The 12,981-nt window shown below is 45.4% G+C and overlaps 1 protein-coding gene across 1 annotated transcript in view; it reads left to right on the top strand.

The window, feature by feature from the left end:
• MAP2K6 (mitogen-activated protein kinase kinase 6) overlaps window positions 1-12,981 on the top strand; it is a 94,281-nt gene that overhangs the window by 34,398 nt on the left and 46,902 nt on the right. Inside the window, exons 2-3 of the mRNA XM_037913465.2 lie at window positions 9,528-9,594; window positions 12,807-12,855. Coding sequence (XP_037769393.1) covers window positions 9,528-9,594; window positions 12,807-12,855 — 116 coding nt within the window. The remainder of the gene's footprint in view (window positions 1-9,527; window positions 9,595-12,806; window positions 12,856-12,981) is intronic.

Genomic DNA, 12,981 nt, shown 5'->3' with positions numbered 1-12,981 from the left:
AGGTGGGAGTCTAGGTTTTAGCCTTGATAAAACTGCTTTTGTTAATGGGAGCTTTGCCTGTGTAAGGACTGCCGGAATAGGCCTCTGGAAGTGCATGGTTTGCAGGCTTGGCTGGACTCGGTTGCTCTGACTCTGTTGGATAGAATCAAACAGGCCATTGCACTGTGATCTGTTCAGCTCCCATAGGTGATGCCGGGTCAGGCTTGTTTGCAAAGTGTTCAGGGTGGAAGGGGCACTGGAGACATGTGAGCTGGTTATTAAAAGCCTCTGTGGGTGTGCACTGAGGCACCAGGTGTCGAGATTAGCTGCCAGCATCTTTTAGGGGATGGATCTGTGGTGGGAGCTGACCCAGCAAACTCACTTGCCTCCTCCCCGGGAAGCTTTTACTGTGCAGTTTACTGAAGTGGGTCCAATGAAAGGGGCCACATACAGCACACTCGATTCTAATACCCACCAAGGGAATGAATGATTTTCATTACATGAAGATATGCCCCATTCAGTTGTTTAACTCATAATTAGCAATCCACCTCCTGCTTCCGCCCCCAAGCTGTTCCGACACCCAGTTGGGTCTGTTGGCATTAAATTAATATCTGTGTCTGTGCAACTCTCTTCCCTCCCACAGCTAGATCCGGTTCCCTTTTAAGTCAGTGGAAAAACTCCAATTGACTTGATTGATGCAGGATCAATCCTGCAGGGCACAGGGATGGGAGGAAGGACACCTGTTTCTGTTCCTGGCTTTGCCACTGACTTCTCTGAGACCATGGGCAAGTCTCTGCACCTCTGTTTCCCTTCTTGCTCTCTGTCTGTCCTGTTTATTTAGCCTGTAAGCAGGGACAGTCTCTCACTAGGTGTTTATACAGCACTCAGCGCAAAGGGGCCCAGATCTCAGGTGGGGCCTCCTGACTCTGCTGTATTGGTTTTCAAACAGTGGGGTGTGATGAGATTATCAGGGGCCCAAGGTGGGGTATAGGGCTGTGGCTGGCCAGGTGCCCAGGTCAAAGCATGGCAGCAGCAGGGAAAGCATGCAGGGAGTCCCCAGCAGCCAGGGGAGGAAGGTAGGCCCCCACCTCCCCAGTCCCATTCCAGCAGCAGCCTGACCACTGGGGATTTCCTGTGCGTGCTCCTAGGTGCTGCCCTGCACTGGCCCAGATGCCCCGTCAGCCACAGACCTGCATATTTTAAACCCTCCAGAGCTTGCAGGAGCCTGCTGCTGCCCCTGGGCATGTTATCTGTTCTCTTCAGTGAGTTACTTTCTGCCCCGATGGGTGGAAGTTTTGTGGGGGCTGTTATGTTACTCCAATGGAGAAGGGAGGGCACAGTAAACCGTTCGGGAGCCTCCACTCTATTGTAATACAAATTAATAATGAAAGTCGCCTTGGGTCTGGTCTTAGCTCTGCCACTCCCCCAAGCTCACACTGAGACAGTATCTTCCCCGTTCCATACCTCAGTTTGCCTTCTGTGAAACAAGAGGAACAATAATACATCCTGCCTCCTGAGAGGCCTACATGAGCAATGTTGGTGAAGTGCTTTCAGAGCCTTGGGTTGAAGACCCTGGACCAGTGCCAAGTATTTATTCTATCTGAAGTTTGTCATTGCCTTGATTTCAGCAGAACTCTTTGCACAGTAAAGTACTATTGATCGTGGGAAGGGGAAAATAATTTGTCCCTGAGTGCCTTGAATAAAATCAGAAGCAGAGCCGCATATAGATACCAGCAGCTCTCTTTGCTCCTGGTTATTAGATAACACTCCCTCCAATCCTAATAGGGAGGAGTGAAAACAGACCTTCCTCTTCCTGTGACGTTTTACCAGTGACCCTTAACACTAAATAGCAGAACATTGCCATGTGCCTATTGAATTTGGCTTTAATAATAAATTGTGGCAGAGACAGAACTGGCTAATATCCTCTGAAGGAAACAGGAGCATTTTGGAGCAAGAAACCCTTGACTTTGGATTAGATCAAAAAGAGCTTCTGGTCACGATGAAATGCCTGGAGGCTGGCGTACAGGATTTCTCTTTGGGAGCAGCTGTTTATTTTCTGTCTCAGTATCTGTGGGTAATAGACTCCTCTGTCTTTGCATTCTACACAACTACATTATTCTCTAGTAGGTTTCCTTTATTTTTCTGTGAAATACTAAAGTTCAGTGAATATTAATTTTTTTTTTTTAAACTTTAAACTTTTTTTAAACTAGCAACAGTCATCTTCACCAGTGAGCCTACAGCAAATTGCTGGACTCTGGAACCAGATTAGCAAGACTATTGCATGAATGAGGTGGTGTTTTTCTTCCCCCTGGGAATGGTGCTTAAGACTTTCAAAGGAAAGCATTCAGTCTGCTTGGGGTTTTTGTTTTGTTTTTTTAAGTCAGAGAAAAAATACTAATAATTTTGTTTTTTAACCCTTACTTCATTCCCAGCCCCAGTTCCTCAGTTTGTGGTTTACGCAATGCCCCTGATTTAAAAGAAAGAAAAAAGTCAAAAGAAAAAGCACTAGAGGATTACAGCCCTAAAAGCTAAACCACTTTGCAGTATCTTGGCCTATTACTGGCCACTCCAGTAATTACTGGCCTATTACTGGCCACTGGCAGTGATTTCTCTGCGTCTAGACTCCACCCAGGTCTAAGTACTTAAACTGCAGCTGAAGTGCATTGTAGGATGAAGATAATTTAAGCACATGCTTAAAGCTAAGCATGTCCTGAAGTGCGTTGCTAAGTAAAAGCCTCAGTTCTCTTTATCCCATTGTCTTCCCAGCCTTGGCAGGGCTAACACAAAACCCTGGAAAAAATCTGTTCAGGCCCTTCCTTCAGGACACAATCCAGTCTGCAGTAAAAAACATTCACAAAGTTAACACCCAAGCAACCCTATTATCCTGACCAAAGCAGCTGCAGAGGCCCAGAAGGCTGTCTTCTCATGTCTCCAGGATGACCAACAGCAACCAACTTGCAGCTCTCCTCCAGCTGAACTCTCTCAACCCTTTATAGCAGTCTCCTGACCCCTTTCCTCAGCTGGCTGTGATAATCCGACAAAACTGGCTAGTGCCAGTGTCCCCCCACCCCAGCCCTTAAGAAAAGCAGGCCACCCACGGCCCATTCTTCGTACTTCAGAACCAACCTTGTTTCATCCTCTTCTCACCAATGCTATTCTTAAAGCCCAAGCTCCTGGGGTTAGGTGATCGGGTCAGAATCTCAGTGGTCATTTGTAAAAATGAAATAAGATTCTAGCTCTCATGATTGCAGAGAAAAATGTGACCTAAGTGCAGCCTGAATGCTCAGAAACCAGAAGGGAAAGAAAAGGACACACACCCTTTCTTATTTATTGATTGATTGATTTTAAATCTAATTATTTTTAAGCCAATTTTATGCCTTTTGGCTGTTTGGGGTTGACAATACTCTTGCCCCTAACCAAGGATGCAAGCTGTTTGAGGCAGGGACCATGTTTGCACTCCATCTTTGTACAGTGCAACCACAATGCATTCCAGTCCCTGATTCTAGTTACTACTGTACTGTAAATAATAATGCTGCAGAACAATTCTTTTTCTTTTGGTGTGTACCAGACTGCGTCAAACTTCATGTTTTAAAATTGCCTGAAAGCCAGATAGCCCGAGATCTTTATCTCCTGTACATACTACTCCTCCCTTCAAACTGTAAGTACAGTAGAATACATCCTTCTTATCGAGTTCCTTTTAGCTGTCTATAAGGAGGAGTCTCATCCTTGCTGCGATCAGCTAACAGAGAGAGGTGATCACAAGCACAGAATTAGTGAATTGCACTCATGTAGAACGGACACCAGTCACTAACTCTGTTGGCTTGCGTCTTTTACTTCTTTTCATCTAAAGTGCATTTAGTGCTGGGAAAAGGACAATGTGTTTTTTTATCACAATGTGTGTGTATCTGGGCAAGGTACCTCTTCTTGCTCTCTGAAGAAAGCGCCTCAGGGGGTTATCAGTCAGTTTCCCTGGCTCACTCACTTCTTAACTGCTCTCTTGAGACTGATAAAAAGATGCCAGCTAATGTAAGGTGGGTCCTGTCCAGGAGGAACTGGGCTGAGAGCCACCCAATTCCTCCCACACAGTTGGTGGAAACAACTATTGGTGGCTGATAACCTGGGGTAGATTCAAACCCGTGACCTAAAGGCCTTTTATCCTGGGTCTGATCTAAAACCTCTTGAACATAACGAAAATAACATGGTCTTGTAGTCTGGGACTCAGGAAACCTAGTTTATATTCCCAGTACCGCCACTCATCGGCTGTTGGACTTTGGGCAAATCTCTTCATCCTTCTGTTTTCCTTCCCACCCTTGGTATATTTAGCTTACAAGCTCGATGGGCAGGGACTGTCTCTTGCTGTGTGTCTGTACAGTGCTCAAGTCAATCTTGGCTGAGGGCCCTAGATGCTTCAAGAATACAGTTAGTAATAAAAATCAGTGGGTGGCTTTCCATTGGCTTCCCCGGGCATCGGATCAGGCTCCTTGTTAGCAATCTCTGTGCTATCCAGTCTGCCCCCGCATTGCTGTACCGTCTTGTTTGGTGGTAGCTACTGTGATAAATCAAACATTACACTTTGTATCCGTATAAAAATGATGATTCCTGGGTGCGTCAGAATGAAACGTCATCCGATTCAATCCGAAGGCTGGAAGGCAGATTGTTCATGCTGCACTCTAGACACCCTGTTGTGGGCACAGAGCTCCGGAGAGCAAGCACTTTGCATGTTGTAACAAAAGGAGCGAAGAAACTTTGTCTAATTCAGCTGAGAGGCATAAAATTGACGGATTACAGCCAGGGACTTTCATTAAATACCCATGAGGTGAAATGTGGTGCGTGATGTTGTTGTTGTTGTTGTTTTTGTTTCACACACTAATACTGCGGGGAATTTGCTGGTGCTATGAGGGTGAATTCCTGCTGGTTTAATTCCATCCTACAATTCCACTTCTCCCAGTGCCACGGTGAGATCCATATTTTCTTTTGATCATTGTTGATGCTTTAACGTTAAACTAGGTCCATGTCTTGGCAGCTTTGTTAAGGGAACAGATTGTGCTTCAAAAAATGGCAGAGTTTCAAAATATTGTATTCTCTTAAGAAAGACAAGGAAAATAAACTCAAAACATGCAGAATATATTTCAGCAGAAGGCGGAAAGGCTTTTAATATTTATTTGAGTTTGGTATTTTGCTACTTTGTTCTTCCTTTGACACCACTTGTGAACCAAGATAAGATTAAATTCTGTACAGTCTGTTATGGTTCATGCTCAAATTAGGTTAATTTCCAGTGGGTTAATTTCCATCCCTTCAGAACTGCCTAAAATATACTATGCTGAGATATTGGTACAGCATGTGTGATTCTGCAAGTAAATTAATGCAGGAAACAAAAAACAAAAATGGGTAAGAATCTGTGCTTGTTTTCACTTTTAGGTAGACCATTTGTGAGTATTTTTGCAGCAGCAGGGGCTAGGATAGAGTGTTTCTCGATGACCGGCCTGTGAACTGATGCCAGCCCCTGAGATCTCCCTGATGCAGTTTAGGAAGGCAGCAAGCCAGTCCCTGGTATCAAAAAGCTTGAGAAACACTGGGATAGACGATCAAGATGAAGACGAAGTAGCAGACCAGAAGAGGACAGATGGTCTTATGGTTAGGGCCCTACCAAATTCACGGTCCATTTTGGTCAATTTTATGGTCATAAGATTTAAAAAATAGTAAATTTCATGATTTCAGCTATTTAAATCTGAAATTTCACAGTGTTGTAATTACAGAGGTCCTGACCCCAAAAGGAGTTGGCGGGGGGGGGTCGCAAGGTTATTGTAGGGGGCATTGCAGTACTGTTACCTTTACTTCTGCACTGCTGCTGGCTGGGTGCTGCCTTCAGAGCTGGGTGCCTGGCCACCAGTCGCCACTTTCCAGCCGCCGAGGGCAGAAGCAAGGGTGGCAATACCGCAACCCCTCTAAAATAACCTTATGACCCTCCTGCAACTCCCTTTTGGGTCAGGACCCTAATTTGAGAAATGCTGGTCTCCCCCATGAAATCTGTATCATATGGGATAAAAGCACAGAAAAGACCAGGTTTCATGGTGGGGGAGACCAGATTTCACAATCCGTGTTGCATTTTTCATGGCCGTGTATTTGGTAGGGCCCTGCTTATGGTTAAGAGGCTGAGATGGGACTGTGGAGTACTGGGTCCAATTCCTCAGTGTCCCATAGACTCCTTCTATCACCTGGAGCAAATCGCCTCGTTTCAGTTCCCTATCTGTATTACGGGGATGGAAAACTAGGATTCTTATACTCTTTGTCTTTGGAGCCAAGCTTCCTCTTCCCCCACCATTAGCACCTTTCACAACGTAATATTAAGAGGCAGTCCCTGCCCCAAAGAGCTTCCAATCTAAATGGAGACCATAGACAGTCATGGACCCCATCAAAGTCAATGGGTGTGCCATGCAGGATGCATGGGGTTTCCCTGGTTGCATGCTTAGGGGCTAGGATAGAGGTTGCAGGCTGTGTCAGAAAGCCAGTGAGAAGAATTGTGAGGATGATCTAAGAGGAAGCAGAGAGACAGGGCTTTTTGGGCACTGAGCTTGCTGGGGTGGCAGGCTTGGAGATTTCTGAGGAAGGAAACTGCTGGTTGCTGTTTGTATCTCCTGTGTTCAAGGAAACAGGACGCTATACATTTTTTTTTTTTTTTTTGGTAAATAAACAAGATTACACCAAAAGTATACCTGACTCCTCTTACTGATTCGTCAGCCTAATGGAAACAACCCTACAAAAGCCTGAATTTTGGCTAACCACTCCGGCTGACGAGGCAACAATATGTACAGTGCCTAGCACGGCCCCAATCTTAGTTGGACCCTCTAGCTCAGGGGTGGCCAGCCTGAGCCTGAGAAGGAGCCAGAATTTACCAATGTACATTGCCAAAGAGCCACAGTAATACGTCAGCAGCCCCGCATCAGCTCCCCCACACCCCGCTCCCAGCGCCTCCCACCCACCAGCAGCCCTGCCGATCATCGCCTCCCCCTTCCTCCCGATCAGCAGTTTCGTGGCACGCAGGAGGCTGTGGGGGGGGGGGGAGGGGAAGGAGCGAGGGCACCTCGGGCTCAGGGGAGGGGGTGGGAAGGGGTGGAGTGGGGACAGGGCCTGTGGCAGAGCCAGGGGTTGAGCAGTGAGCACCCCCTGGCACACTGGAAAGTTGGCACCTGTAGCTCCAGCCCTGGAGCCTATACAAGGAGCCGCATATGAACAGCGTCATGTGGCTCCGGAGGTTGGCCACCCCTGCTCTAGCTGCTATTATAATACTAAGAAGACCAGAGATGTAATGGCCAGGGGTGCTCTGCTAGGGTTACCGTACGTCCGTATTTTCTCGGACATGTCCGGCTTTTTGGTTCTTAAATCGCCGTCCGGGAGGAATTTTTAAATATCTAAAAACGTCCGGGATTTTGCCATTATTATTTTTCCCCAAAGATGAGTTGATCATTCAAGAAAGAGAGCAGGAGGACTTGTGGCACCTTAGAGACTAACACATTTATTGGAGCATAAGCTTTCGTGGGCTACAGCTCACTTCATCGGATGCATAGAATAGAACATGTAGGAAGAAGATAGATAGATTACATACATACATACATACAGAGAACATGAAAAGGTGGAGTCAGAGGCTAATTAATTAAGATGAGCTATTATGAGCAGGAGGAAAAAAAAACTTTTGTAGTGATAATCAAGATGGCCCATTTAGACAGTTTGACAAGAAGGTGTGAGGATACTTAACATGGGGAAATAGATTCAGTATGTGTAATGACCCAGCCACTACCAGTCGAATATCCACGGCTGCTACTCTGAAACCAGTCTCTATTCAAACACCTCCCCCTGGCCCCCATGGAGTGACCTTTTTTTTTTTTTTTTTTTGAATGTTCAAATATGGTAACCCTAACTCTGCTAATCTAATTACAGAAGCGTCTGCATTTGTTTTTACCATTTTCCGTCTTCCTTAAAGACCAACTGATGTCTCTTGGGAAATTTTTGAAAACTATTCATTATTATTCTCAATAATCTCTCTCTCTCTCTTAAGCTGTTCTGCTGGGTCTTGTCTTCTGTTTGCTTTTTTCTATTTAGCCTTGAAGCTCTGTGGAGCAGAGAACATGTCCTTTTCAAATGCAAGTTTGTAGTATTGTTTTTAATTAATAATAATAATAATAATAAATAATATAAAGCAAGATATGTGCAATAGTTTCCAAGTAAATGTTTTTTCCATGAGGCTGCATTGCAACCATCTGCCACATGCTGGAATGGCCTGTGGCAAACTGAGCAGGCTTGATCTTGTGTGTTCAAGCTGAGAAGAAAAAGATCTACAGTTAAAAAGTTGACTAGTTGCTTTAAAAGGGTCATTTTCAGTTCTGTGGGCATGCATCGTAACCCAGTGGCCCCTGCAGCCCTGGAATGCACAGATATTTATAGCCCTGCGTGTCAGAGCATGATGGTAGGGTGCGTCATAGGAAAATAAACTGAAACACATATAAGTAAAAGGCTGAAAGAGAGTGTCGTGAACAGGGAGAGACACAGAGGTTTGAAGAAATACAGTAATTGATGTAAATTGTTAGGTTAAAAAAGTCTAAATTAGGTGGCTGCTTTTTTGGGACCCAGTGTTTTATAACACACCCAAGCTGCATCTGTATGTTTATCCTGGGGGTTTGGTGACATGACTTATGTTCCCAGGTTATTTTGTCCCTGGATTCAGAACCTCGCTCTGAAATGTGACTATATGTTTAGCAATGAAAAGGTTCTCATATTGCCCTAGTCCACTGGACTCTGTCACCCTCTGGTTTGGAACCCAGTTACTCTAGGGTGAACTGCTTTAGAACTTGGTTTAAATCCTGTTCATGTTAACTCACTTTAAGAAAGGTTTAGCTAGCCAATGTGAACAAATACTGTTGTATATTTCGAGCCTAATTCTGCTCTCATTTGTGCTGATTTTACATAGCTACATTGACTTCAGTGCTTAATCCTGGTTGACACTCGTGTAAATGGCCCAGACCCTCAAAGGTATTAAGGTGCCTAAGTCCCATTGATTTCAAGGATCTGGGCCTATAAGATCAGAATTTGGCCCTATGTTGTCAAACTCTGTTTAAAAAGATTCTATCCCTGCTTGCACAGGGTAAATAGGTATTTACACCTGGTATATTGGGACTGGTTTCAGTCTGAATTGAATCAGTTCAGGAAACATGGGAGCCGGTGTAGATAGGGTTTAAAAAGATGAGATGCCTTTCCCCTCTGCACTTTCACGAGGGCTTCGGTTGCCTGAGCTGTCGCCTGCATTCTGTGCTTGCGTGGGAGCTAGAACTGCCGGCCTGGTCACAGCTGGCTGAACAAAGGAACTTTATATTTTGAACTCTGTGCCCTGAATCTGCACCACCGGACTGAGCTGGTGTTTCTGTTAAATAAGGTCAACGATGGTAGACAAACTGTGTTTTACAATTATAACCACAGAGGTTAACACCCCACCGCCTCCTTCACCCCCCCACATGGAAATCATCTCTCTTTCCTTCTGCCTCTTTCTTGTTTCACAGGCAAGAAGAGAAACCCTGGGCTGAAAATTCCTAAAGAAGCGTTTGAACAACCACAGACAAGCTCTACGTAAGTCTCAAAAAACTTAGGGTTTATAAACACACACACCCCCCACAGTTAATTTTCTCTTTCATGTACTGCTTTGTCGCATGTCTCAGTCAAAAGAACAAAAGGGGGTCTTATTTTAGCTGATGGTGTCACTTCTTTTGCGTGAATGAGTTAATAGATTCAGAAGGGACCATTGTGACCTGCTGCATAACATGAGCCAGAGAACTTCCCCAAAATAGTTAGGAACAAGCTTTTAAAATAACCCCCCAAATCAACACACTCAGAAGAGAGAGCCCGGTATTATTAGGGTGCCGTTTGCTGCACAGGGCAAGCCCTGCAGCTAAGGGTTGCTTGGCTTTATCAGCCTCCTTGAAGGTTAACGTTGATTATTAAAGCAGCAGCACCCACCATCCTGTATGGCTTGGGTATCTATTTGCATTGGCAGGTCTGCTCAGCTGATAGGCATAAACGGAAACACACAAGGTGATCTGATCCCATCCATCAGCCCCTTCCTCATGCTCATTCTGCTAATCCTCTGAAGGGTGAGCCCCTGGGGGACTGATTTTAGACAAGTCAGAGACACAGATGTTTGGGAAACTACATGGGGGAGGGAAAGGAATAGGTACATGGGGGAGAAAGGGCTATAAAGTGGCCAACAGCTGAAGGGATGTCACGTCTCCCCCAGGAATATGAAAATTGTGGCTGATGCTCTTGTGGTCGTTGGGAGAGTAATTTAGATTTAAGTTTCTCTTAAGAGAACCTGTATTGTCTACTTGCTTGGTACAGTTGCTACTATAATGTCCCTGGAGCTGTCTCCTGGATGGTTTATATTCAATACATTTGCTGGTATAGTAATGTTGCTTGGAGATATATGTGTGGGATAGTTTATTTTGTTTGGGGAACTGGTAAAAGATAGCCCAGGAAAAGTACTCTTTTACTGGTATAAGCTGCGTCTGTACTAGAAAATGTTTGCTAGTGTACATCTAGACTGGTATAGCTATAGTGGCAAACCTTTTCTAGCGTAGACAAATCCCCAGTCAAATCAGTAGACATCAGATACTGCGACTATGCACTGCCCTGTACTGTGTGCCCTCATATGGGAATAATTTTATGACATTGATGAGATTCCAGAAACAAATTAGTTTAAAAAAAAAAAAAAAAAAGCAAACAATCCAACTGGCTTTTTATTCAGAGCTTAATTCAACTGCCTGATCAAAGGAGCAGCCCTGGTATGCCCCGGGGGGGGCGGGGGGGCAGCCTTCTCAGCCAATTAGCACATCATGTAGGCCACAATATAAAGAGATGGCATGAAGGCCTTGATTTGCCAGGGCAATTCTACTTGGGCTCCCCAAGCTTATGTACAAGCAGGAAGCCTGACTTTTTAAAGTGTGCGAGCAGTGGTTTTAATAAATTAAATAAGTTAGGCAGCACCAGAAAGGAGAAATTTGAGAAATCTGTCTCTGGGCAGATATACCTGATGCCTTCCCTTCCCCGGAGGAGGAGCATTTTCTGAGAAAGAGAACCGTCCCCCACCTTGTCTTACACTAATCCTTTCCAGGAATAGTTAAGATAAATGACAGGTTTCAGAGTAGCAGCCGCGTTAGTCTGTATTCGCATAAAGAAGTACTAGTGGCACCTTAGAGACTAACCAATTTATTTGAGCATAAGCTTTCATGAGCATCCGATGAAGTGAACTGTAGCTCACGAAAGCTTATGCTCAGATAAATTGGCTAGTCTCTAAGGTGCCACAAGTACTCCTTTTCTTTGTAAGATAAATGAAGGCTGCTTCAGGTTCTCTGTAAATTGGATGGGGTAGCTGTTCCTGCAGAGACTGTGGAGGAATCAGAGCTGGGATTCCCTTTTTAGCTTCCTTTATTTGTATTCTCGCTGCCTTGTGGAATCCTAGATGGAGCAGGTTTCCCTTAGCAGGACTGTGGAGAGATGTAGCTTTGCTTAATGATCATTTTAGAGTAAGTGGGACCGTGCTAATTGACCTGCGTGGGGTCTTGGCGTTAATGGGCTGCTGTTTTGAACAGCGTTGGATGTGAACACTAAATAAAGATGACAAGGGGGTGACAAGATGTTAACCTTTTTGCCTGGAGTCAGGTAATAAGCAGTTAGAAGGGCTATCAGTCCTTATGCTTTAGGGCACAGAGTACATCTACACTCCAAAAAACCCCCTTGTCGCAGCAAGTCTCAGAGCCCGGGTCAGCCGACTTAGGCTCATGGGACTTGCTGTATGAGGCTAAAATTCACAGTGTAGACAGTTCCCACGTGGGCCGGATCCCGGTCTCTGAAATGGGAAAGGGGGCGGGTCTCAGAGCCCAGGCTCCAGCCCGAGTACAGCGTCTATACTGCTATTTTTAGCCCTGTCATGCAAGCCCCGTGAGCCTGAGTCAGTCGACCCAGCTTTTGCTGCTCACTGCAGCTGGATGTTTTTTGCAGTGTAGACGTACCCACACTGATCACCAACTCAGAGGCCAGGGGTATTTCACAGTTTGGTGCATTAGGGCTTACTGCTTTCTTCTGATTTTTGTTTAAAAGCTCTACTGGGGATGTTCCTTCATCAGGGGAAGGGGAGGAAGAAAACAACCTGCCAATAAAGATCAGCCATGTCCTACTGAAAAATATTTTCCCTTTCTAAATGGAGAAAAGTCCTGAACAAAAGCATCGGGTCCCAAACCCCTTTTAGTCCCAGGTGCGTTCGGGGACAAATGCTATTTCCGAGACAGAAGTGAAAACTGGGCTTGTGTTTTTCCTCTCTGCCTGTTTAATCTGTCCTGTAAACTGGCTAAGGCGGATTTGCTTCTCTCTGCCTCTCTTGTGTGTCCCAGGAACTGGTTCCAGTCCCAGCCTCTCAAAGGGAGTACTCTGTTTGAATTCCTTAGCGCTGGAATTGGACGCAGGCTTGTGAAATTCCAACTCCAGCAACTTCCTTCCCGACACCTTTTGGGGTGACTTTGTGAACCATGGCAACTTCTAATAGCACTGAAAGGCTAGGAAGCCAGCTCGGCTACTCCGGGTGACACTGCTGCGTATACTGCATCGGGCTGCTGTCCCGTCAGTTTGAGGGGAACTTACACCCAGACCTCCCATTACTGAGTCCCATATCCACAGGGCAATAGCCCCTGGACTAGGGGCTCTGAAAGGCTTTGTCTCTTTGGAATATTGTCTGTGTAAGGTCTCTGTGACTGATGCTTTCTGCATACTATTTTGTTCTTTCTCTTCCACAGGCCCCCTCGAGATTTAGACTCCAAAGCCTGCATCTCTATTGGCGAGAAGGTACAGTTACGAGCTATGGCAACCAAAGACTTCATATGTGTTTGCGTACACAGGGTCAGGAACTAAGTTAGGGGAGCGTGTTTAGAAAAACAATTCCTGGCTCTTGTGTGGGAGGGGTGCGACGAT

Source organism: Chelonia mydas, chromosome 14 (assembly GCF_015237465.2).
Source record: "Chelonia mydas isolate rCheMyd1 chromosome 14, rCheMyd1.pri.v2, whole genome shotgun sequence".
Lineage (NCBI taxonomy): Eukaryota > Metazoa > Chordata > Testudines > Cheloniidae > Chelonia > Chelonia mydas.
This window is presented reverse-complemented; position numbering and strand designations above follow the sequence as displayed.